This window comes from Pogona vitticeps, chromosome 2 (assembly GCF_051106095.1).
Source record: "Pogona vitticeps strain Pit_001003342236 chromosome 2, PviZW2.1, whole genome shotgun sequence".
In the NCBI taxonomy this organism is placed as follows: Eukaryota; Metazoa; Chordata; class Lepidosauria; order Squamata; family Agamidae; genus Pogona; species Pogona vitticeps.
Window position 1 is genome coordinate 287,779,801 of NC_135784.1, and position 25,510 is coordinate 287,805,310.

At 41.1% G+C, this 25,510-nt stretch overlaps 2 protein-coding genes across 2 annotated transcripts in view; both read right to left on the minus strand.

Moving 5' to 3' along the window:
* ITGA1 (integrin subunit alpha 1) overlaps positions 1 to 24,586 on the minus strand; it is an 85,137-nt gene extending 60,551 nt beyond the window's left edge. Inside the window, exon 1 of the mRNA XM_020783599.3 lies at positions 23,976 to 24,586. Coding sequence (XP_020639258.3) covers positions 23,976 to 24,048 — 73 coding nt within the window. The 5' untranslated portion in view covers positions 24,049 to 24,586. The remainder of the gene's footprint in view (positions 1 to 23,975) is intronic.
* On the minus strand, positions 11,420 to 16,205 carry PELO (pelota mRNA surveillance and ribosome rescue factor). Its single transcript, XM_020783601.3, has 2 exons — positions 15,220 to 16,205; positions 11,420 to 12,165 (listed from the first exon to the last, which is right to left on the minus strand). The coding sequence occupies exons 1-2, from the start codon at positions 15,943 to 15,945 to the stop codon at positions 11,734 to 11,736; spliced, it is 1,158 nt and encodes a 385-aa protein (XP_020639260.2). The 5' UTR covers positions 15,946 to 16,205; the 3' UTR covers positions 11,420 to 11,733.
* Positions 24,587 to 25,510: the final 924 nt, after the last annotated feature.

Here is a 25,510-nt window from a genome sequence, read left to right on the forward strand (position 1 = left end):
TGTGGTATTGTGTGGTGACATGATAATGTGTGGTATCATGTGGTGACACGATAGAAGAAGCAAAATCATACCATTAACCACACTTTTGAACACACAGGCCTCAGACCTCTTGCCATGCATTTAGCACCAGCATAGAGGGACCCTACGCTTCTCCGAGCAGGTATACAGGCTCCTTTCAAACTTGTACTGACCCTAAGGCAGGGGTGTCCAACCTTTCACCTTCCCTGGGCCACATTAGAAGATGAAAATTTGGTTTGGACCACACATACATTTGGTTTGGGCCGCATGGGGGGGCAGCCCTAGCTGTCCTCTGCAGCCCCACTCCAAGCGCCCTTACTGGCAGCTGCGATCTCAGACAGCAGAGGCTGCCAGCTTTGACTCCGGCAGCTTTATGGGGCCGGGAGGGGGTCCACCTATTGATGGGGATGGCACAATGCAGTCATGCAACCCCCCTGTCCCCTTCCCTCCCACTCCTTCCTTCCTACCCTCTCTCCCCCTCTACTGTTGTGACATGCCCCGGCCACATTCCGGCCGCAAGCGCCGGCAGTGTAACTTGAAACTTTGGAATTTCTTTAAAAATAAAAAAATTGCACTGGTCCGCATTACGAGCTGACCTGGGCCGCATGTGGCCCTCGGGCCACAGGTTGGACAAGCCTGCCCTAAGGCCACTGTAAATCCAGCCTACATTTCAGCATTGTGGAGGAATGGCAAGTGAATGCAATGTGATCGTATCTCCATGTCCAAATGTATGAGATAAATCATCTGACCCTTGATACTTCTCATTTGTTCTTATGGTTTAAACTTATCTCCAGGGACACCATGTCACTGTGAAAAGCCCTGGTTCAGCTCCTAATATTTGGTGGTCCATCCCATCAGAGATCTGTGAGTCCATTACTTGAAACCTTAGGCCCCTTCTATGCCGGCATATGCACAGTAATACTTATAGCTAGAAGGGTTCACTGGCTTTGGAAAAAGTGTCCAAATAAGGTAATACAGAACAAGCGTTGTGTCTGGGTTAATTAGATGAGCCTCTACAAATCACTGAAGTTTTATTCCCCTGGCATTTATTTTGTTAAAAATGCTGAAATTTGATGCCTGTTACTGTAACAAAAGAAAGGAAGAGGAAAGCAGGACATTGACAAGTAAAATCTCATGGCTGCATTCTAGACTTTTTCTTGTCTTCCTTCCCACCCCAGGTGACTTCACTATACTTAGACCGGGTAAGTGTGAACATGGGATGGACAAATGACTGTCTTGTGTGGGCTTTGATTGGATGGGTAGAGCTAGGAACTATAATTCTTCCACCACTCTTTTGTACAGTACTTCCTTTGGTTTTTAAATGCTGGTGTTTATGTGCAGAACTATTTCTTTTTTTCTCTCCTTGTGGGTATCTGTGTGTGTTCCAGAGAGGATGGATGCCAAACATTCATGGATTTTGATCCAGGCTGACCAGTGAGTGGGTATGCCTGGGCAAGAGAGGCTACTGGGTGTGAAAATTAAAGAGACATCTTCTATACCTCTAACATGTGGTTTCCCTGAGCATGGCTCCTGGCAGAACTGGAAGAAAGGAAGGAACTAAGTAGGACCCTTGCCTACAAACTAAAAAGCCACCATGTATCCACAGTGCCTCCATCTGAGGTCCTAGTTCTTTATTTTCCACATTTTCACTTTTTTCTCCAGGATCCAAAAACATTACAGATACTGTCCAATATCTGCAGAAAGCTGATATCAAATTGGTTCAGGCCAACTTTGAAGCACCTTGACATAAGTTGGTCCTGATTTGTATGGTAAATATTTGAATACAAATGGGATCAGATGACATTTACATATCCTTAATGATAGCATCCCAATTGTTCTGCAATAAATATTAACCATTATTTTATCTGCTGTGCTCTGGAATAGTGAGACAGGCTTTTGAAATCCTACTCTTATTCTGAAAAAAGAAAACACACACAGAGAGGGAGGGAGAGAGGGGGGCGTTATAAGGTTTGCAATGGATTTTCTCATGAACACTGAATATTTTATTTTATATTCTTGACTTTTCCTACTAAAATATACCAAACGCTACTAAAAACATTATATGAGTATTTACTGCCAGATGCAAATGTGCCACTTGGAACTCTTAATGATAGTCTTTGGATGGCTCATGGTAACCTTTTAACATTAGCACTGAAGTATTAAAAAACCCCAATTAAAATTCCGACAGCTATTATTTTCACATTTGGCTAAGCAACAGTATTTTAGATAAAACATTATACAAAGCATCTCATTTTTCTGGCTTAGAATTCACATCTGCCTATTTATTCCTACAAACCATAAAAGAACTTTTGTTTAACTATTCATTTAGCTTCTCTGTCGGAATCTTTAACCTTTGCAAAAGAAGAAACTGACATTCTGGGCTATGGCCAATAAACAAGAAAAGTTAGAATTCTTCTTATTAAAAGCAGACAAGTGTCCTCTGGAACAAAACAGAAGTAAAGATCTTGCAAAGGGCTCAAATTCCATAACATTACTAGGCTATGATCAAGTCTAGCAAATAAAAGCTTGCTTCACTGGAATATACAACAACTTATTTCCATTGTCCATTGCTTTACAGTGTTTCATTAAATGGACCAATGTCCAAATAACAGCTTTGTTATCTGGCAACGTTGATAAGTGATAACATTTATTCCTATGACTTCCCTATAACTGTGACTTCCCTATGATCTCAGCAATTCTGTGAGAGCTGCAAATGGAGCTCCAAAATAGATCTTGAAAATTGATTTTTCTCAACGGTATCACCAGAGTCAGTGTAACAAAGCTGGCACAGTGATGAACTAGTATGAGGGAGCCATAGGTTTAAACTGCCACACTATCCTATTTACACTTGTATTAATTCCATTTATCTCGTGTTCCCTCCACTGAGCTGAAGATGGTGAACATAATCTCCTCCTTTTCTATCCCATGTTAATATGATAATAACTTGGTAAGTAAGTCAGGCAGAGAGCAAGTGAGTGTGACCAGTTCAACATCCTTGGATCAGTCGGGTCTTGAACACTGACTTCCCCAGACCCAGTCCAACACTGTAGCAATTACAATACACTACAGTCACTCATGAAGTTGCTGTTGTAAGGCTATATCGGTAGCCAATATATACTGGGAGCAATGGAACCATGAACACTGCACTAGGCTCTCAGGAGCAGGGAGATTGGGAATAATACAAGGGAGGGAGGGAGGAAGCTACCTGATGTACCCTGGCAACTGATAAAAATATAACAGGTAGGGATGCACAAATTTATGTTCCTTGACTACAACTCCCAGAATTCTTCAGTCATCTGGGAGTTATGATCCAAAAACAAAAAGCTGCATACTCCTAAGAACATGTACTGTATAAGGTTCCCCTTGACATTTAGTCCAGTTGTGTCTGACTCTAGGGGGCGGTGCTCATCCCGGTTTCTAAGCCATAGAGCCAGCGTTTGTCTTAAGACAATCTTCCGTGGTCACATGGCCAGTGCAACTTAGACACGGAACACTGTTACCTTCCCACTGAGGTGATACCTATTTATCTACTTGCATTTTCATGCTTTCGAACTGTTAGGTCAGCAGGAGCTGGGACAAACGACGGGAGCTCACTCCATCATGTGGATTTGATCTTACGACTGCTGGTCTTCTGACCTTGCAGCATAGAGGCGTTGGCGGTTTAACCCCCAGCGCCACCACGTCCCCTAAGAACATGTACTGTATATGCATTAACAAAGCAATACAGGTGTCATAAACACATTTGGTTATATTTATATTTAATACAGAACATTTTGAAGATAGGGGTGCAATACAACTGATTAAGAAAGTATTATATTTGATACTCTGTACAGATGACTTTCAAGAATCATTTGGGGCTGAAATCATGTTGCTCTATTCCATGTGTGGAAAGCAAAAGACATAATATTCAGTCCTCATACTCAGTCCCTTCTAGCTGGCAATTATCAAATTATCACTGGGATTCTCCTGGGCCTGCTGGCTCAGCACATACCTGGGAATCCCAGCAGGGGCCTGTTAATTGTCAGCTAGAAGGCACTGAAAGTTCTGCTGCTTGCCTTCTTCATGTGGAGCAAAGCAACAGGACTTCAGCCACTGGATTATAACGCTGATGCCTGTTGAAAAACACAATACAGTACTTTGCCCCTCCGGATGGTTTGCCTTCAGTTCCAAGAAGCCCAAGGAGGCAGCATGACTAGAGATGTGGATGATTTGGGTTGGAGTTTAGAGACTTGTATAGCCAAATTAAGGGCAGCATGTTCTAAATAAAATTGTATCATGCTACGCAGATTGCATAATGAGAAGAGTAGTAGTGTTTTCCTCCTCTCCTGAAGACAGACTTGCAGTGCGATTCTGTACATGTCCACAGAGGAGCAGCAATACAAATCTTTACTTATTTTGTTCCTACTGGTGAGGATCAAAAGACTTTAAAAATTTTATCCCTACCAGAGAAAACTGCAAGAACATTTGTGTAGTATTTTGCATTTCAGAACTTTTTTCTGCAAAAGCCCTTGGTAAGAATGTATGTTCTGTGCTATCAGGCTGGAACTGACCTACGGCAACCCTAATAGGGCTTTCGAGGCAAGTGTGATATTTACGGAGTGCTTTTACCAGTTCCACATACCCCACTGAGTTTCCATGGTCAAGTTGAACACCGTTTTCCAGAGTCCTAGTCTGTCACTCTACCCACTATACCCCACTGGGAATCTTTTTGGTAAGAGAGCTACATAAAAACATGACCATTCATAGTAACGTCCCTGAGCCACACAGATGTTTGTAACTCTAAATGGCTTTAATTAAAGGCATTGTATACCATAAGATACTGATGAATAACTATGGCCCTTCACATATTATTGGCCAGCTCCCATCAGCCATAGGCAGCACAGATAATGATGAGTTATTATCAAAGTACTAGTACTAGTCCCAAAAATCTGGACGGATTGAGCTGCCCAATTTGTTGCAAGAACATATAAATTGGGTATGGTCAATATATGACCCTCCATGTGTTACTGGAACACAACCCCCAATTCCTCACCACTGGTTAGGCTGGCTTAGGGATGTGTTGTATTGCCGTCCAACAACATCCAGAAGTCTGAACTTTGTTCACTTGAGCACAGAGGTACAAAAAAATGAAGGTACCAAAGTGAACTCATCTGTTCTTTAGAATGGCACAGGTCAATAATTCCTTGTATTCTGCCTTCAACCCAGGAACAGAGTTCAAAATAGGAGATCACAATTCTATGATCTTCCTGAGATTTACTTGGAAGTAACACAAGCACCGCTCCCTAGAGTCGAACATGACTGGACAAAAATTGTCAAGGGGAACCATTACCTTTACCTTTAACACAAGCTTAATGGAGCTTATTCTTAGAAAAACAGGCATAGAAGCCTTGGACCAATTAAATGTGGCCCTCTAGAAGTTGTTTAGACTCAGTTCCCATAATTCCACACCTTTGTGAAATAAGGCTAGGATCTATGGGCATTGTAGGCCAAAAGCATTTGTAAGGTCAGTTTTCCACTCCTGAGTTGGATCATTCAGTAGCAACAAGTACTTGCCCTTATGTCTGGTTGACTCCTTCTAGTTTGTTCAGCTGTCCTTTTACTCTGCATATTGTTCCTGTAAAACTAAATTTTTATCAGCCAGAACACCAGTGTTATATTGCCTTATTCTAAGAGTTAAACCAAACCTGAATCAAAGATGTTCCACATACCTTTTCCCCCCTGAAACATGAATTAGGAGGAAAAAAAGATAATTAAACACCTATGCCAAAGGTTTGGAATAAGGGTTCAGCCACACATTAAAGCTGCTGATCTTATCAGATCGAACTGAACCAGCATATCAATAGCATTATATGGAATGGTTTACAGTGGTGCCTCGCATAACGTTTTTAATTGGTTCAAAAAAAAAAAACTTATGCGAAAAAAACTTTATGCGAAACACCATTTCCCATAGAGATGCATTGGAAACCGGTTAATCCGTTCCAATAGGCATGGATTGCCGTCCTTAAGCGAAAAAACCCATAGGAAACATCGTTAAACGATACAATGTATCCTCCATTGGAATGTATTGTAGCTGACTCAATACGTTTCAATGGCTTTGCGAAGTCAATTTTTGCAAAATTAAGTGTGTCATAAAAGGGTCAAAAATGGGTTTAAATGCTTGGATTAGCTTCTGCACCCTCTAAAACGGATGCAAAAGTTAATTTGGCTTTGATCTGACTTTTCGTTAATTAATGGTGAATTTTTTCCCCCAACTTTTGACAGCTGTCAAAATCTGACAGCTCCATTAATTCCTATGGGGGAAGAAAAAATTCACAAAAAATTAATGAAGACTCAGCAACTGTTCTAAATTCTTGGGTTCGTTAGAGGACCCCCTAAGTTGTGTGCAAACCTGATTTGGCTTTGATCTGAACTTTCGTTAATTTTTTGTAAATTGTTTTCTCCCCCATAGGAAAGCATGGAGCTGTCAGATTTTGACAGGTCCATTGGTTCCTATGGGCCAAAAAACAAAAATTCACAAAAAATTAACGAAATGTCAGATCAAAGCCAAATCAGGTTTGCACATGCCTTAAGGGGTCCTCTAACGAATCCAAGCATTTAGAACCGTTTTGGACCCTTCTAAGACACTTTTTAAATTGAAAACAAAAAAAACGTTAAGCGAAGCAGGGGACCTAAAACCAAAAACGTTAAGCGAAGCATGGTCCCAAAAACGCTATGCGAAAATCGCCCATAGGGAAAAACGTTATACGAAGCACAATCTGCATCTGGAAAAATAAACGTTACGCGAAAAAAACGTTAAACAAAGCAAACGTTAAGCGAGGCACCACTGTATATGGATTTGTTTAAAAGAGTGTGTATATTTTTTCCTCTTCAAGCACTAATCTTGGGAACCTTTTAGATAGTGATTGGACTGGAGGCATGCTTCAGTTTATATTAGTGTGCCTGGTTAAAATATTAAATTACAAGATGGAAGGGATAAAAAATGCAGCCTATAGTAGGACCCCTGTATCTGGGAGGGGGATCAGTTCCAAGCCCCCTGTGGATCTGAAAAAGGTGGACAGTATTAAGTGCACAGCAAATACGTTTTTAGAGTTTAATTTATGAATTCCTTCACTGTATAGTGAGAACTTTTTTCCCTGTCAGAATCCCCCACCCCACAAGCTGGTATGAATCCTGCCATAGATTCTCTGTGCTCCTTCGCTTGAGGTATTCTGAAAACCTGGCCTGGATGCAGGAATGGACTTGCCAGAATTTAAACTGCTTTGGGTGATCCAGTTTCATTCACCATAGGTTACAAAGGATAATGATTCTGTGGATGGCGGGGGTGTGACTCCTCAGATATTATTTGGTGGATGGTGTGTGTGTGTCCTACTGCATGTGTGCACTCATATGGCAGCTTAATTCTGTAGGGAGCAGGCATACTTAATACACCTTTCATGAGTGGGTCTTCATGTCCTCAAACAGGACCTGCAGCACCCTACTAGCCCAAGTCCCCGCTTTCAGAACCTGAGTAACAAGTGAGCAGGTTTGCCCAAGCAGCCTAAAGTCACCTGCTCCTGCCAGAAGATAGCATTAAAAAGGGAAGAGGCTGCTACCATCTATCTGCTTTCCAGGTTAATGTTAACTCATATTTGATTGAATGGATCCTGCTTAATCTTTAATCAAAATTTTGGATTCAGCCCTGATTTGGTTCAGACCAATTTGGATCTGATCCAGATCCAAACGAAAATCTTGAAAGTCCAGTGTTCACACATCCAATAGATTTGCATGGAGAAATCAAAATACAGTGGTGCCTCGCATAGCGAGGTTAATCCGTTCCGGATTAACCTTCGCTATGCTGAAGCATTGCTGAACGGGGCAGCGATTTCCATTGGAACGCATTAAACATCGTTTAATGCGTTCCAAATAGGCCAAATACTCACCGTTCAGCGAAGCTTCTTAATGGCCGGCAGCCATTTTCGCGCCCTCGCCTCACTTAACGAGGGCGCGAAAACGCTGCGCGCGGCCATTTTAGGCCATTTCCCGGCTTCCGGCGGCCATTTTGGCCACCGAACAGCTGATCGGCGGGGGTCGTTTTGCGAAGATCGGTAAGCGAAACGCTTACCGGTCTTCGCAAAGCGAATTTTTCCCTATAGGAAAAACGTTGTGTGATCGCATTAGCGATCCGAAAAAACAGATCGCTATGCGATTTAATCGTTATACGGTGCACTCGTTAAGCGAGGCACCACTGTACTTAATTTTTTTCCTTCATGGCTATGCACATTTCAAGATGGTAAAGCCATCATGATGATTATTTCTGCCAATTTCCAAACAAATAGGTTTGGATGTTTTGTACTATTCCTGTTTAAAATTTGTTAATATCTGTGTTTTTTCAAGACTATGGTTATAAAAACATAAGAACATAAAAAGAGCCCTACTGGATCAGGTCCATCTAGTCCAGCTTCCTCTATCTCACAGTGGCCCCACCAGATGCCTCTGGGAGCACACGAGATGAGTCTCCTGACACCCCTCCCCTGCATCTGGCATTTGGAGGTACTGTACCTTCCTTCTAAGCCTGGAAATTATACATCCCCATCATGGCTTGTAGCCTGTGATAAGACTTTTCCTCCAGGAATCTGTCCAATCCTCTTTGAAAGGCATCTAGGCCAGATGCCATCACCACATCCTGTGGCAAGGGGTTCCATAGACTAACAATACACTGGGTAAAATATTTTCTTTTGTCTGTTCTCACTCTCCCAACACTCAATTTGATTGGATGTCCCCTGGTTCTAGTATTGCATAAGAAGGAAAAGAGCTTCCCTCTATCCACTTTATCCACCCCTGCATAATTTTATAGGTCTCAATGTTTGTGCCTTAATGGGGTTCTTGTGCACTTACTCTGTAAAGACAGAAGAAACACACTAAGCATCCCAGACTGCAATCAAACTCAAACATAACCTTATAAACTGGTTCCAAAACAAATGTGTTTGTGTGTATCTACGAGTGCATGTTAGTGTGCAAGAGGATGATGGGGCTTCTAATATTTAAAGGAAGTTCTTAAAAACAGAAGTACTTCTAAAATAATATTAAGAACCACATACAGTGGACCCTCGACTTACAGACTTTTCAAGTTACAGACTTCTCTGGCTGCAAAATTTAGGTTCGACTTGCAGCCTGAGAATCGACCTACAGACCAGAAAAAAACCAAAATGGAACAAAAACATCCGTCCAGTTACGGATTAATCGATTTTCAATGCATTGTAGGTCAACGGAGCCTCAACCTACAGACTTTTCGACCTGCAGCCACCGTTCCAATATGGATTAATTCTGTAAGTACATGGTCCACTGTACAGCCTTGTTCAAATAAGTTATAAGTACAAAAAGTAAGGAAAGATGGGACTGGACTGAGAAAAAAAGAGAAGGAAGATTGATATTCAGACACTGATGCAATGAATGAAGGAGAAACATAGGTGCAGTAAGAATAAAGCTACCAACAAATAGCAACAAAGTTATTTCACAAACATTGATCAGAAAATGCAGGCGAGATCCATGTCCAACTCAGGCTAGATACAAGGGAATGATGTGTTACAATTCATGCACAATGAATAGACTACTATTCAAATACACAACCAAGAAGAGGGCAGGGAGGATTAGCCTAGGCCAGCGATGGCGAACCTATGGCACACGTACCACAGTTGGCACGCAGACCCTCTCTGCGGACATGCAAGCCATAAGTCACCGGATCGCTACTTCCTCCCCCCCCCCCCAGCCAAACCTCGGGAGGTGGCTGCAGCTGCGGTAGTAGCACTTCGACAGAGCAACTGGCACTGGCAGCAGATCTGGAGTGGGTTCTTGAGGCACCTCTGTGCCCGGGATTCCCCCTTCCGCTGCCACTTCCGGTTCGACCGCCACCACTAGCTACCCACTCAGTTTGTTCCCCTCCCCCCCCCCAAGTTTGGGCACTCAAGCCCAAAAAGGTTCGCTGCCACTGGCCTAGGCAATATAAATTAACCAAGACAAAAACGTTTGGAATAAGAGGAAAGACTTGGACTAATAAGATAGTCATCAATTCTAAACGCTCTCTGCAGTTTTTCAAAATTGATCTACTACTGCAAGAGCAGCCAAAAAGTACAAGAGTGAAGAGCTGCATGGGAAAAACTGTATAACTTCAATCACATTGCACAATTCCTCCTTGCAAGCACTCTTGATTAAAAGGTACTGAAGAGTCATTTCAGATTGCAAACTAAAACTGCCAAAAGAACTCCTATCATAACATCCTATCGTCTCATATGATGCTGTTTTACACCGCTGTATTTCTTTTAATGTCCACATCAAAGTTTGAAGCCAGTTGGACTAATCCAGATATGATCTGCACCAACTCTGGGTTAATCTGATCCATTTCAGATGTGATCCAAATAAATCCATTTCAGTTGGGAATTCAGCTGAATAAGTTGCACAGCCTTAGTTCTGAATAACTTTAAATTTGAACCTTTTTGTTTTCCTGGTTTTATCAAATCAGCTGGAAAATAAACAAGGTAAAATCAAATTATTTGCTTCAGCTAGAGTAGATTCATTGAATGAGCAGAATTAGTGAAATAATGTATATCCCGTTTATTTAGTCAACTACGGTTGGCACCAACAATTCAGCTCAGCCCATAACCTTGAAGTTATTATTGCTGCAATTTATTACAGTATTTGCCAAATCTTCTCTATTCTGTTTAAAATTAATTCAGTTACTTCTTCACCTATTATAGTCTCTGATTAAACAATTACAATTAAACTATAAAAACAAAGCTTTTATTTAAATACTTCATATTTTCTTGTTTCATGCATATATTTCACAATACTTCTAACAATCACAAGAGCATTAGATCTACCAGCTTGCTTCAGTCCACAGCATAAATGATCCTACTATTTACATTTTCTAATGTGAACTGAAACTGCATTAATAGTATGTGCTAACATGTGCTGAAACAGTAAACTTTATTGGCCTGAACCAGACAATTTGCAACTGAAACTGGAACTGAATCCAAAATATAACCATTTGGCTTGCTAGTTATTATATTACTAATATTTAATAAGAATTGATATGTTAAAGACAGATCACACATAGTCACCACTGCCCATCAGCAGCAGTCATAAAACTTTACCCATGTGTTAAGATATTTCAGATTTTTGATAAAATATAAATTTAAGTAGTCTGATACTGCAACTAGATGTCTTAATGTGCCAACAATTAAGAGAATATAATGAATATCTTTCAAGCACATAATGAAGTGTGACTCAGATTTGAACTGGCCATACCAACTTAGAGTCATCCCAGTATATAGTACCATTACACTAAAAGAGATTTCTATGAGGAAAAGCGATAAGCTCCAGTACTGTTTTTCTGAAAAATGCAGAAAATAGTTAAAACAACACAGTATTTTCTTTTTTGGTATCATTTTATTGTGTTTATTGTATTTGTATGCGTACATAAAAATGTTTTCCATTTGGGTAGGCAGTTGTTTTGTACTAAGTGAGAACAATAATAATTAGTGCTGCAGCAAGAAAAAAATTATAAATATGAAGTACATGGATGTTCACTTGTTAAATCAAATTAAAATGAGTGTTCTCAAGTTTTCTCTGGTAAGGCATGTTACTTAGGTTTATAATGTTTGAGAAAAAAAACAATCCTCTCCCCTGCTCTGGTAGTTGTATTCTGTTGATAACAAACAAAGATAAGAGAGTATATCATCATCAATCTTCTTCAGAACTAGATTCGTCCTCCTCATCAGAAAGCTCAGCAACAGGAAAACGTAGAATAGCAGCTACACCTGTCAACTGACCAAGCTGTTCTCCTGACACATGAAGACTAGAGAATATACGAACAGTACCCATGTTATCCCGCACGCTATCGACTAGCCGGACATACCGACTACGTGTAGCCACATCTTGGTGACGAAAAAGTTCATCACTGATCAATAAAGTATCAATAGCCATGGCTTCATTAGCATTTTCTACATGCTTAAGACCGTAAAAAGCCCGATCAGGCTCATGTTGTAGCATTTTATAGAAATCATCCAGGGCTTTGACTTCACCAGCTGCTTTAGTATCTGCAAGACGACTAGTTACAGCAGGATCACACAGAGCTTCTTTCAATGAATATTTATGTCCAGAGGAAGAATGTACCTAAAGAAATACAACAACAAAAACACATTTGCCACTTTGACAATGGGTTGGGACAGAATAAATCAAATGATTTAACCACTTTGTTCTTGGAAAGAAAAATATATACCTGGAACATTGTTGATTATTTTAAGGCATGCTTTATTTTCAGCTGTTATGGAAACAGGATGACATCCTTCTGCTTGAATTTTGCTCTAGCCCTTTCTTTGCTAGACACATTTGCCCCATGTATTAGGATTTAAAAAAAACCTTGCAAAGTAAGTTGTCAGATATGTTATGGCTTCAATGACAATTCTAATACATAAAGCTTAGCAGTCAGTTCAAGCAATGCAGCTAGAACTGTTTATAGTCAAATAATAAGATTTCATGTACAGTGGTGCCTCGCTTAGTGATTGCTCCGTTTAGCGACGAAATCGCTTAGTGATGTTGTTTTTGCGATCACAAAAGCGATCGCTTTGTGATGTTCTCTATGGGGTATTTTCGCTTTGTGATGATCGCAGGGAAGCGATCATTGCAAAGCCCCTATTTTCGTACAGCTGATTGGCGGTTTCAAAATGGCCGCTGGGAAAAAAACATGGCCGCCCGCTGTGTTTAGGGACGGATTCCTCGCTTTAGAGGCACCGAAAATGGCAGCGCTATGGAGGATCTTCGCTCAACGGTGAGTTTTAAGCCCATAGGAACGCACTAAAGGGATTTCAATGTTTCTATGGGCTTTTTAATATCGCAGAGCAACGTTTTCATTCTGCAGCGATTTTTGCGGAACAAATTAAGATCGCTAAGCAAGGTACCACTGTATAGCTGTTGTATTTATTGAACTCAATAAGAATTCCAGTATCACACCCAGAGGACATCCAGAATGTATCATTTCTGCTTTTCTGTATCAGTTTGCTGAAAAACATCATAGAACATTCTTGGTCCCAATGTCATTACTACTATGGCAATAGACTGAACATGGCAATAAGCTGAAATTTGAGACCACTGTTTATAACCATTCAGGTGACCATACCACAGAGTGTCTACATTGCAGATCTTGTTTTATGTGGATTTGGCAACAAAATACAACTGGTGCCTGAAGGTTAAAAATAATACAGTTCTTCCCACTTGTACTGCAAGCAATGTCTCATTCCTATTTCAACTAGGGAAATTGCTCATTACTATTGAGCAAACATTTAAGTGACAGTGTCTATACTATACAATAGATGGCAGAGTGCCCTTTCACAGTTTATTTCCACCAGGATTTTAGCCATAGTGAATTCATATGCAACCAAAAACAGTTTTCAGTATTACATTAATTCTATATACTGTCAGATCATGTCTGACTAACACTGTTTTCAATCTGTGTGAGATATGTAAGAAGTGGTTTTACCAGTGCTATCCCATAGTGAGTTTCACTGGCTGACACCACACTAACTCCCAATCTTTCAGATTAATACTTTCATGCTTCTAAGTGATGTTAGCTGTGTGCTGCCAAATTAGTTGTGTGCCATCAAGTCACTTCTGATTTATGGTGACCCTTATCAGAGTTTTTCGAGGTATGTGAGGTGTTCATGCAGTAACTTACCACAGGCACTCCCTAGAGAGTTTCCATGGCTGACAGAGAATTTGAACCATTTTTCCTGAGTTCTAGCTTGACACTCTACCCACCATATGACTCTGCCTATGAGAAAATGTGCTCTCACAGAATGTATTACTTTTCATGTAAAAAGGTTTAGTATTACCATGGTGGCCTACAAGTATATACGGTGATAGCTTGAAAAATATTGGATCTAACTGAAAAACAATGTTATTCAAGCTTTCACGCCTGTATCAGTTTTATTTAGTGTTGATTATAAGAAATCTTGAAGGGTAACATTTCTTATATCATTTATGCCTCATTATCAAGGCATTAAATGTATAATGATGTTGTATATAAGTTTGGAATGATTTCACAATTCTGTTATTTTAAAAAGCAAAATGGGGTGAGTGACCAAAAGTGCACCAAAAGGTATGCCCCACTGAGCTCAAGGGTGGGGGCGACTCCTAAGTAAGTCACTGATTTCTAAGTCAGTTTCCTGCCTTGCAAGCAAGTTCCACAATATTCAACAGATGTCACTCCAAAGCATGGGTGAGCCATGTGTGGTACTCCATGCTGCTGGACTGTAAATCTTGTTAGCCCTAGGCAGAAGAGACAATACCAAAGAATGATGGAAACTGCAGCCCAGCAACATCTAGGGACCACAAGTTGCTCACCTATGCCTGCACTTAGGACTTACTGTCATCCATGAGTTAGCTAAAACATAAATATAGTGTGAGTAATATGAAAGGATTGTGGACTCATTTTTCTAAATCAACTTTAAAATAATCAATTTATAGTGCTGCCTTATATACATTTATAAGATAAATTATTTTTCCACATATTAATCGTTGGAACTTGTTTTGACAACTTTGGAAGCCTGACCGGCACCTCAATTCACTGTCAAGTTAAAACCTAGTTTTTATCAAAGCATTTAGGGCCTAAGCATCATGATCTGACCCACATGAGTTCTGATAGTGTGTGTGGATTTAAATGATTTTTCAGTTGCACTAATTATTCTAAATTGTCTTAAAGCATTTTCAGAAATGTACACATTTCAATCTGTGTTAAACTTACATTAAATTGTTATAGGAATCTTCTTTGTTCCAAAATTTACTTCGCACTTGCTCGGCACTCTGAGAACATCAGTAATGTAGCAAACTGCTGAAATCCTCTGGAAGTTGTACTCCATTAGATCCACAGAATCACTGGGGATCTGATGAGTCAATTATTCCATAAGCTCTACTGATTCAAATGGGTCTACTGTAGTTGTGATTTACTATGCTAAAGTAAACTACAACTGAGAATAGACCCATTTGAATCAATGGAACTAGCGGGAGCAATGAACTCACCAAATCTCCACTGATTTAATGGGCTAATTTTAGTGCATCCTGCCAAACTAAACAGGATTTTAAACATAATTTTTAAAAGAGATATGGACAAATTAATGCATGCCATATCACTCAATGGCAAAACTACTGGCACAATTCGGAGTCATTTTTTACCTGCAAGAATTTGGAGCGGTTCTCCAACAGCAGTTTGTTGTCTGTCTTGACCGCCTGCTGGAACATGTAGTCGCAGAACTGCTCCCGCACGAAGCCCGGGCTGGCCACCAGGACGCACTTGACCACCTCGAAATTGATGTGCCGCTGGATGGCTTGCATGACCTGGTCGTAGAACCGCTCCAAGGCCCGGTCGTGCTGGGCGCAGTTCCCCTTGCGCTTCCGCGGGATGTTCACCTCCACTTTGGCCCGAGTCAGAGTCATGCTGGGGGTGACGAGGCAGACGTGGGCCAGCCCTTCCTGCATCACCACTGCCGCCACGTCGGCGCTCCACGCCGGGTCGCAGGCCTGCTCGATCCGCTCCAGCACCACGCTGTCCCACTGCTTCTTGGCCAACGTGAACTGCCGGTTGGGCTCCAGCTCGATGGTGTGGTAGGCGCCCATCTTGACGTACTCGTTCTCCTGGATGTTGGTGCCTTTGACGCGCAGCTGGCAGGCCTGCGAGTCGAAGTCGATGGTCTCCACGCAGAGGGTGAGGGTGGTGCGGATGCGGTTGCTGCCCACGCTGCCCGTGGAGGACTCCGTCTGCACCTTGCGGATGGTGGAGGCCCGCAGGCTGTCGCCCACCTGCAGCAGGTTGTAGGCGTGCCACATGTCCTCGGGGTCCTCCGGGATGAGCGTCACCTGCCCGGCGTTGTCTTTCTCGATGTCCTTCCGCACCAGCTTCATCCTGGCGGGCGGCTGGATGAACCGGGCCGCGGAAGCCAGGCCCGCTCGGGCCTTCCTATCCGGCTGGCTTAGGCCCCTGGCCGAAAGGAGCTATCCGCCCTCGCCACCCAGAAGGGAAAACCCTGGACCACGCGTAGGCCGCGCGCCTGTGGTAAATTTTCGGGACTGTGGCTCATAGGTTCGCCGCTCCCTGACGGTGTCTCTCCAGGGTCCGTTGGTGGCCGGCCGGCAGCCAAGCCGGAGAGTTGTTTCACCCGGCCCGCCAGCTCTGAGGCAGCGGCGGGAGGGAGTGGCGCTCCGGCCATGACGTCAATACCTCAACGACACTTCCTCCCCACCCCGACTTGCGTAGCATTAAGCTCCACCCACGCGGCGAACGTGCCATTCGCTGTGGAAGGCGCGGAGGAGCCCGCCAATCTCGGAGGAGAGGAGTGAGCACGTGACGGGCAAAAAGAGGGGGTGGGGTCGCTACGTCGCGACGTACGTACGAAGCCGTGGCTGAAGAGGAGGATTGTGGCTTGCTTGAGGAGGGAGGCAGGACATCGAAGAGGTCTTTGGGGTGGGATGATGCAAAAGCCGGCTGCCTTTCGCTTGGGAGCTCGGAAGGACTTGGTTTGGTGACTAGGGGGTATCCTTGGTATTTGTGGTGTTAGCATTAGGTTTTGTCTTTTAATGACGCAAGCCGCCTTGGGTCCTTTTTCAGGAGAAAGGCGGGGCAAAAAGTAAATAAATAAATAAATATGCATTTTAAAAACACTGCATGCCGATATTTATTTGCTAGTGGGAAAGTGCTAGTGGGGTATCCAGGCAGACTTTGGCCTCTTTCGTTGAGGGAAGCCTTGTTTCGTCGTGTTTTTGAAGACTACGTTTCGATTTTTCAGTTTATTTTTCATTGATGAAAGCAGTACTTCAAAATCTCTCTGTCTCTGTATAGGGTTTTAATAAAGCTTGTACTCATGGTGTCCTGCTCTTTCTTTTTGCTGCACTGTATAATCCAAGCTAGATCACCATTCCAAAGACCAGATTCGTAGGGAGATGATTCCAAAATAAATCTCAGTAAGTTAACATCTAACGCAGCTAGATACTGTACTTAGCTATCAAAAGTTGGAAAGGAAGTGTATTTCTGGCAGTAAAAAAATAATGACTGGTCTCTTTGTTGGAAAATGATGTACAGATTGGTTCGTGGTTTTATTCCTTAAAAAAAAAAAAGAATTGCTAAGTAAAGCCCAGCAGTCACTAATAATCATTTGAAGGACTGGACGTTTCTTCAGAGGGACAAATGCTTTTCCATGCCTGATTCATTCAGTTTCCATGTTGGGTGGGGTGATATGTGTGCAGGAAGAACAGAGTCAGGAACAGAGGAAGGCATTTACCTTTCTAGTTTCTAAGCAGGCTCGGAAACAGACATTATAGTACCAAAATACTGGAATGCATAAAGTTCCTGGCCTAGATCCTGGCCTTTATGTGGTTGAGTTAGTTATTTTGATTTCCTGACTCATCGGGAGGAGCTGATGATTCATTGCCCCTTTCCATTAAACAGTTGAGCAAGATCCAAAATTAAAAGCTGTAGCTGAATGAACATGCAATATATACTTCTCCATTTATACAAAATTAGTGAATATTATGGGATGCACAAATATATTTAGCATATAGAAGAATTATACACCTTAGTTTGTCCACTGTGTGCACAATATGATTTCTGTGTTTTGAATACACATGAAACAATTCTGCAAGTGTTGAAAATGTACTAGTAGGTTTCCCAAGAACATTACACCTGTTGAACATTTTCCGGCCTTATACAACCTTAGCAATCTTGGTGCAGACCATTATAAGTGATGTTTTGCTAAGGTTCCGTCTGAATGGATTAAATTCTTTTCAGATTATCATGTCCTGCTATTTTGGTACCAGAAATACTTAGTGAGATGCAATGATGGAACTAAGAAAGAATTGCAAACCTATGTCTTCCATTCATGGTATCAGCTTCTGTGTGTACCTTAAAACTACAGCAGTAATGGACAAACCTACAGTGGTTCCAGACAGACTTTACAGGCAGGGGAGAGACTACAGTATATAATGTGGCACTCTCCCCCGCCCCCATACTAAATCTGCAATCTACAGTACATCTTCCAGGTCAGAGTGACTGGAGGGATGATGACCATTTCATTTGGACAGATTTGAGGGCTTTGGAATTCATCCAAGTGTTTTTGAATTGTGACTCCTCACTTTGGGGTATGCTGGCTAGGTCTGATGGGAACTGTGGGCCAAAAATATCTAGAGGATCATGGTTGCCCACCCTATCTGTACAACTTATATGTGTCAGGATATACAGTATATGCAGTTGTTATTTTCCAAATCAAGATGGTTAAAATAATTTGTAGCGGTGCAGTAGTTACTCTGGCATAGCTTTGTCTTGTCCTACATAAATTCTTAGAATTGCTGTAGATTTTTTTTTGTTTCTGGCAAATAATGCAGAAGGACTTCCTGCTTTAACAATTCTTAAGAAGTAATATGTTCTGTGAAAATGATACCACAGTGGCTCTAGGACAGTTACAGCCTATTTTCCTGTTTACCCCCACAATATAAGAACAATTTTGCATCAGATGGGAAACTATAGACAAAACTGGCATATGTTTTTAATGTTGGGGTGGTCTGGGATCACTTGTTGAAAGCTAGCCCAACACATTTTGCTGCCTGAGTCAAAGAAATAAATCTTAATTATACAGGCCATGGTACATTGCATCCATGGTGGATCAGATTATTTTGGCACTGAGGCAGAAATTGTTGAAAGCATTCCCTGATTTTAAAAATATTCTTTGATGATATCCCAAACTGCAGAAGTCTCTGTGCTGCAAGGTCAGAAGACCAGCTGTTGTAAGATCAAATCCACACAACGGAGTGATCTCCCGTCACTTGTCCCAGCTCTTGCCAACCTAGCAGTTCGAAAGCATGCAAATGCAAGTAGATAAATAGGTACCACCACGGTGGGAAGGTAACGGTGTTCCGTGTCTAGTTGCACTGGCCACGTGACCACAGAAACTGTCTTCGGACATACGCTGGCTCTATGGCTCAGAGATGGGGATGAGCATCGCCCCCTAGTGTTGGACATGACTGGACTAAATGTCAAGGGGAACCTTTACCTTTACCATCTCAGTTTATCTCATAGTAGGCTTAGCACCAATCTTTTTTAAAGCCCTAAGTTCCAATGAAGTCAACGTGACTTAATAATTTCAGTATACATATGTTTCTGATCAGGCATCAGATCCCTCTTAGATAAATTTCTCAGAAAACAAGGATTGTTGAAGAATATTAAAGTTCTTTTTGAGTCTTTGGAATAATCAACCACTTTTGTATTTGTTATGATTGAATAAATAGTTTTGCAGGCACAGATCTTCTGTTGAAAATAATAGATCACTATTTGGCAATTATAAGTAGTGGAACTATCTTGTATTGTAATAAACTGTTCCTTTTAAAAAATGAATGTGTTACATTATTTAACAAGGTCCACTTATCTGATTCTTGTGCAATTTTCAAGAAACGATTAGGAAACAACTCAGCATAAACACTGGCTGAATTCTCAGGCAGAAGAGTCATGCAAAAGGATGCAAAAGGAGAATCAGCTGAAACCAGGAATCCATAAAATATATTGGTAAACAATTTCTGTCATCCCTTTTTCAGTTAAAAGAATATTTTAATTCCAAGGTCTTACGTAGAGATCATGAGACATTCCTCTTTTTTTTAAAGTCTGAGAATAAAATGCTGTTCTAATTTTCTGCTAACACAGGATATTTTGCTGTCACATTTGCTACCTATATGAACATCACCACATTTTAAATTTTTATGGATTATTTAGACGTCTGAAATTCCCAGGAGTGCTTCTGTTCTATAAATGGTGTCCATACACATCTTTAACCATCTTCATCAAAAGAGCAACTTATTGTTTAGGGGGAAAGCACTGAGCTGTGTTTGGAATAGCAAACAAAAATGCAGCAGCTTCATGTTAAAAAATAACTGCCATCTCATGAAGAAAGACTAATGTTAACTCTGAAATATGACTTCAGCAAAATCTGAACTTTAAACAATTATTAAAGAACTTTAAAGAATTGCTAGACCTGTGCAAAGCAACTAATTGCTGGATGCTTTTTCCGCATACATGAATAGAAAAGACTTTATATATTGAAAGAAAGAAAGAAAGAAAGAAAGAAAGAAAGAAAGAAAGAAAGAAAGAAAGAAAGAAAGAAAGAAAGAAAGAAAGAGAAGGTGGAAGAAGTGTGTGCGCTCTGTGCCATCAAGTCAGAACTGACTTATAGTAACCCTAAAAGGCTTTCTAGGCAAGTAAGATATTTAAGGAGTGGTTTTATGAGTTCCACTCTCCCAGTCAGTTTGAATGGCTGAGTGGGAATTTGAACCCTCTTCTCCAGAGAACTAGGTCATCTCTGTATCCACTCCACCACACTTGGAATCTCAAACAGGTGCTACATGTTGCAAACATTTGTTATATACAGCCAGTAATTAGACTCCCCTTGAGAGATTTTGGGAGTTGCAGTTAAAAAAATAATAATAATCATTTTTGTATCTGCATGCATCATACTGTTTTATGTGGTTCAACCATCTATTCAGTATTTCTTAATACTGTAATACATTATTGCAATGGAAGAAAAACACATTGTTTTCACCTGTAGCCTCATTTTTCATATCCAGAAAGTCAGAGAAATGCTCTGAGACAGATACTGAGCTTAGGAGCATGTGCTTAAACCATAAAAGAAAGAATGAAAGAACAAAAACCCACTACAAGAATAAACCAAGAACACCACATAACTGATTGATGGTGGACTATAATTTTGACTTGAGGAGGCAGACAATGGAACTCCTGTGTTTGGGAGCAGGGTTTGACCTTACACACAGGTTTTATTTATGACAGCTCCATAAAGCTTTTCTTTTTCAATCCCATTAGAAATATGTGCTCTATATTCTATTAACTTTAGAAGCTACAGATTTAAATCTCTAAATCCATACTTTTTATATTCTGTTAATCAGTTTTCAAAAGAAGAAAAACTACAAGGCAGTGACCTTATCAGGCTGATAAAACACAGTCCTTAATCATGTTTGTCCAGCTTTTCAACTCTCTATTAGGTGTGCATAGGATTGCAGTTTTGGATTATTCTTGTTATATACTTGAAATAGGTTGATGTTTTAAACTGATTGTCTTTTTGTGTGATTAACAAGGGTACACAAAGAAACACAACCCTGGTTGTCATCATTGTATTCAGTTATTCAGTACAGCCAGGTCATATCACTTTCCATATTTAAGGAAGGTAAATGTGGGATCTAGTCAAAGAAGATGTAGGGTGAAAACACATAAACTAGATCTAGATCTCTACCTCTGAAAGAGGCACTGTGGATCAAATAGCAATCAGAATATTTGTGTCAGTTTGTCATATCCAAAATACAGCCTCCTACAGAAGGTCCAGTTTAGACATTTAGGAGCCTGCTACCAACTGCTGACTGATTCAACAGAGCAGTGGTTCCCAACCTTGGATAACCCAGGTTTTCTTGGACTGCATATCCCAGGAGCCTTCACCATTAGCTGTGCTGGCAAGGGTTTCTGGGAGCTGCAGTCCAAGAACACCTTGGTTTCTCAACGTTGGGAACCACTGCAATAAAGGAAAATTGAATTCAGACCCTACATACAACCAGTATTTATTTATGATGTATGCACCTATTTCATCATCATCTGTCTTCAGCCATGGCCTAAGTGACTGTTACATGGGAAAGTTCAGCCACCCAAAGCAAGAGTAATATTCCATTCTCTGGTCACAGTTATATTTCAATTTGAAGAGTATTTGCAAAGCTTTGAAAAATTATTTTTTCTCACTGTGTTTCAAAGGAGTAGTAATGTTAGTTCTGGCATGTAAAAAAAAGCCAAAACAAATCACAGACCTCCAATGTCTCGTACCGTCTTTAAGACAAAATAATTTATTTCAATATGAACTTCCATAGATTCTGTTTTCATTCAAAAGCCTTCTTGTTTATACTACAACTCCCAGAATCCCATAGCTAACATGGACCAAAGAACAACTTTTTCAGCTCTGAGTAAGTGATGATCTGTAATGCATGCGGTAACTGCAATCTTTTGAAGCTTTAGGACTTCCCTCGTATCATCTGGACCACTCTTGTATTGAGATGCCTTGGACTAATTTCAGTAATTTATTTGGACACTTGCAACTAGCATAAATTCAAACTTTGTAGCATTTGTTGCAAAACAAGTCCAAAATAGAAGTACATCAAAACAGTTCACTGATACAGTATATTATGCAGTATATATAGGGACGTGGTGGCGCTGTGGGCTAAACCGCGGAAGCCTGTGCTGCAGGGTCAGAAGACCAAGCAGTCGTAAGATCGAATCCACGCGACGGAGTGAGCGCCCATCGCTTGTCCCAGCTCCCGCCAACCTAGTGGTTCGAAAGCATGCAAATGCAAGTAGATAAATAGGGACCACCTCGGTGGGAAGGTAACAGCGTTCCGTGTCTAAGTCGCACTGGCCATGTGACCACGGAAGATTGTCTTTGGACAAACACTGGCTCTATGGCTTGGAAACGGGGATGAGCACCGCCCCCTAGAGTTGAACACGACTGGACAAAAATTGTCAAGGGGAGCCTTAACCTTTACCTTTTTATGCAGTATATATACTGTATTATGCAGTTAGTGAACTGTTTTGATGTACTTCTATTTTGGATTTGTTTTGCAACAAATGCTACAAAGTTTGAATTTATCCTTGAATTTATGCTATATATATATAGCATAAATTCAAGCATAAGTTCAAAGAGTATATACAGTATACTCTTACCACCATAATGATTGCACAGATGGGAACAAGAAAGAAGTTTTGTACCATACTATCATTTTAAAAGTTATAATAATATGTTGCATGCAGGCAAAATGCTACCATTGCTTGGCAAAGCTGGATTACTGTAATCAGGCATTAATGAAATGGGAGTGATTTCATGTCCAAAGAACGAATCCCCCCCCAATGAGGAGAAAAGTTGAAGCTTTAGATTGCTTACTGTATTGTCTCATTCAGGTTAATAAAACTAGTGAGTTAAAAGTCAGTTAAGAACTACAGCCAAAATTACAAAAGACATAAGGAGCAGAAAATATACGTATTTTGCTTTTCCCTTGGGTGATTTCTGCAAGGTTTCTTGGCTACTCTCATATTTTCTCAAGCCTATGCACTTTTCCCTGTTGAGTTTCACCCACATATTTCAGCAAAACTGCCCCTCTGAGACTTACAAAGAATCGAGCAATTACAATTGTTTTCCTTTCCTCTCTCCCACCCCCAACTTCCAGATCCGTTTCCTTGAGTTTCACCACCCTCGACAGAAATGGTTCATGTCAGGATCAAACATCTGAACTTCTTGGAATGACTGTCGTTTTACGAAATCCCTGCGCACTTGGACAAAGTGACTGGAAAAATGCCAACATGTTTCTGTTGAAGTTACAGCAAAAGACTATAAAACACCTTATCTCCTGTAACTAAACAGAAGTAGCCTAACCCAGATCTTCCCTATCCAAAAGCATTTGCCAAACTTAAAAAAAACAACAAGCTTTACACACATAATACATGAACGTCAAAACATCCATCCTGTTCCTAATTCACTGATCCTGCTTTCTTTCTGTCTGAGCCGCTCCTCCGTTTTGGCTTTTTTTCCCCTCTCTCTTTCTTTTTCTGTTTGATTCACATCATATTCCAGTCACCAAAAATGCACCGATTGTAAAGTTCAGTTAGACGTCTCCAGGACTGACTCAAAAGAAGACAGAATAAAAGAGTAGGAATGATGAATTGCACAATTCTAGAGAGATCCAGGCACGTTACCATAGTCTCTCGAGACTGAAGGATGCCTAATCTAAGAGAAATCCAGGACAGTGGTCTGAAGAGGGAGAGGAAAGAGGGAGAGCCCAACAGACAGACACTTCACTCACTTTTCTCACAGCTTGGCAAAGTTTCCAAAACAAGAGGAGCGAGGTGTTCTTACCTGCCAATATCAGGCATAGGACAGCAACATCTGGGCTGCTACTGCTGTTGGAAATGAGAGAATAGGAGCCCATAACTTCAATGGAGAAGGATCCCAGGCAGGACAAATATAAACTGGAGCAGCAACAGGGGTTCTGTAGTTCAGAGCAACACCAGTTTCAGAGTGTTGCTGTGGAAGCTGCGCCTGCTGCTTCTGTTCCCCGTCTGCATTTGCAGCAGTAACAGGGGCAGAGCCAGGCATTTCCTGTTTGTTGTTCAAGTCCTTTAAGTTATTCTCCCCCTGCACATCAAGATGAATTGTTTCCCCCCTCCCTTATTAGCCCCCACTCTCCCTCCTATCCTAAGTGGTCTCTGAACCCTCGAAAAACCCCACGTGGCAGGATCGCAGAGCCCCAAGACATGTACAAATAAAGTCAGATCTTTTAACAGCTCGTGTTTAGGCTAAAGTCTGCAGGCTGCAGAGCAAACCTTAAAGGGACATCTGCAGGCTTATAATTAATGGGTGTCTCCAGCTACTAGGCAACTTGTACCAAATACCCGGAGCAAGAAGGGAAGATTTTTGGGACCAATCCCTTGACCATGCTTTTTCCATCCACACCCACCCTTTCTTTTTCAACTGTGCTTCTAAATGCTGCCTTATTTCCAGGAAATGAATAAAAGAGCTATTATGAGAAGTGTGTGTTAAATTCAGATTTCGAGACGGTTCTAACTGAGGCTGCTCTGTGTTAGTTGAATTTTGCTCTGTTTACATCACTCGATAAAAATGTATTTGATGTAAGTTGCAACATACACTCCAAAGAACGTCTCCATGGAAAGGCTTTGTGAAAGGTTTGGTGCAGCATAGATCAAAGTATCAGCCCATGTTGAAGCAGAGTGTAGAATAAAATTACTTTTTTGGGGGGGACTGCAATGGCCAGAAACAGCCCAATCAGTAAAAAAGGAAACACCCAAAACAAAAACCCAACACCACATTTCCAAATTGTGGAACAAGTTTTCAGAAAGCAACTTTTGCAAGTCAAGGTGGCACTTTGATTTAAGACTAATTTAATGTTAGATTGCTATACAGTGGGGTCTTGACTTAAGAACGGCTTGAGTTAAGAACATTTTGACTTAAGAACCACTCTCATAGGAAAATATTGACTTGACTTACATACTTAGATTTGAGTTAAGAACTGAAAAAAAACCACGTGGGAGGCAGGGAAAGTGTAAAATGTGAACTTTCAGTTAACTGTTGGCCAGTGAAAAGGGTGCCTGTCTGCTTCCTCACTCCTCCCAGCGTTTAGAGAGTGGATTGGGAGACAGTCTTCAGACTGCCTGGTACTGGACTGCCTGGACTGTATGTTCCCTGCCTTCCCTGAACCTTTCTTGACCTAAGAAAAAAAGAAACAAAATATCCCCCTCTAGTGGTCAAAGGCAGAATAGCAGCTTCCCATTAGTTTCTATGGACGGAAAAGAGCAGATACGGATCAAATGGTTTTCAATGCATTCCTATGGGAAATGCAGATTTGACCTGAGAACTTTTTGACTTGAGAACCG

Excerpts from the sequence above, each read along its gene's own strand:
- PELO (XM_020783601.3), bottom strand. The coding sequence starts at position 15,945 with ATGAAGCTGGTGCGGAAGGACATCGAGAAAGACAACGCCGGGCAGGTG. Across the intron at positions 12,166-15,219 it reads ACCGCTCCAAATTCTTGCAG|GTACATTCTTCCTCTGGACA; the intron begins GTAAAAAATGAC and ends GTATTTCTTTAG.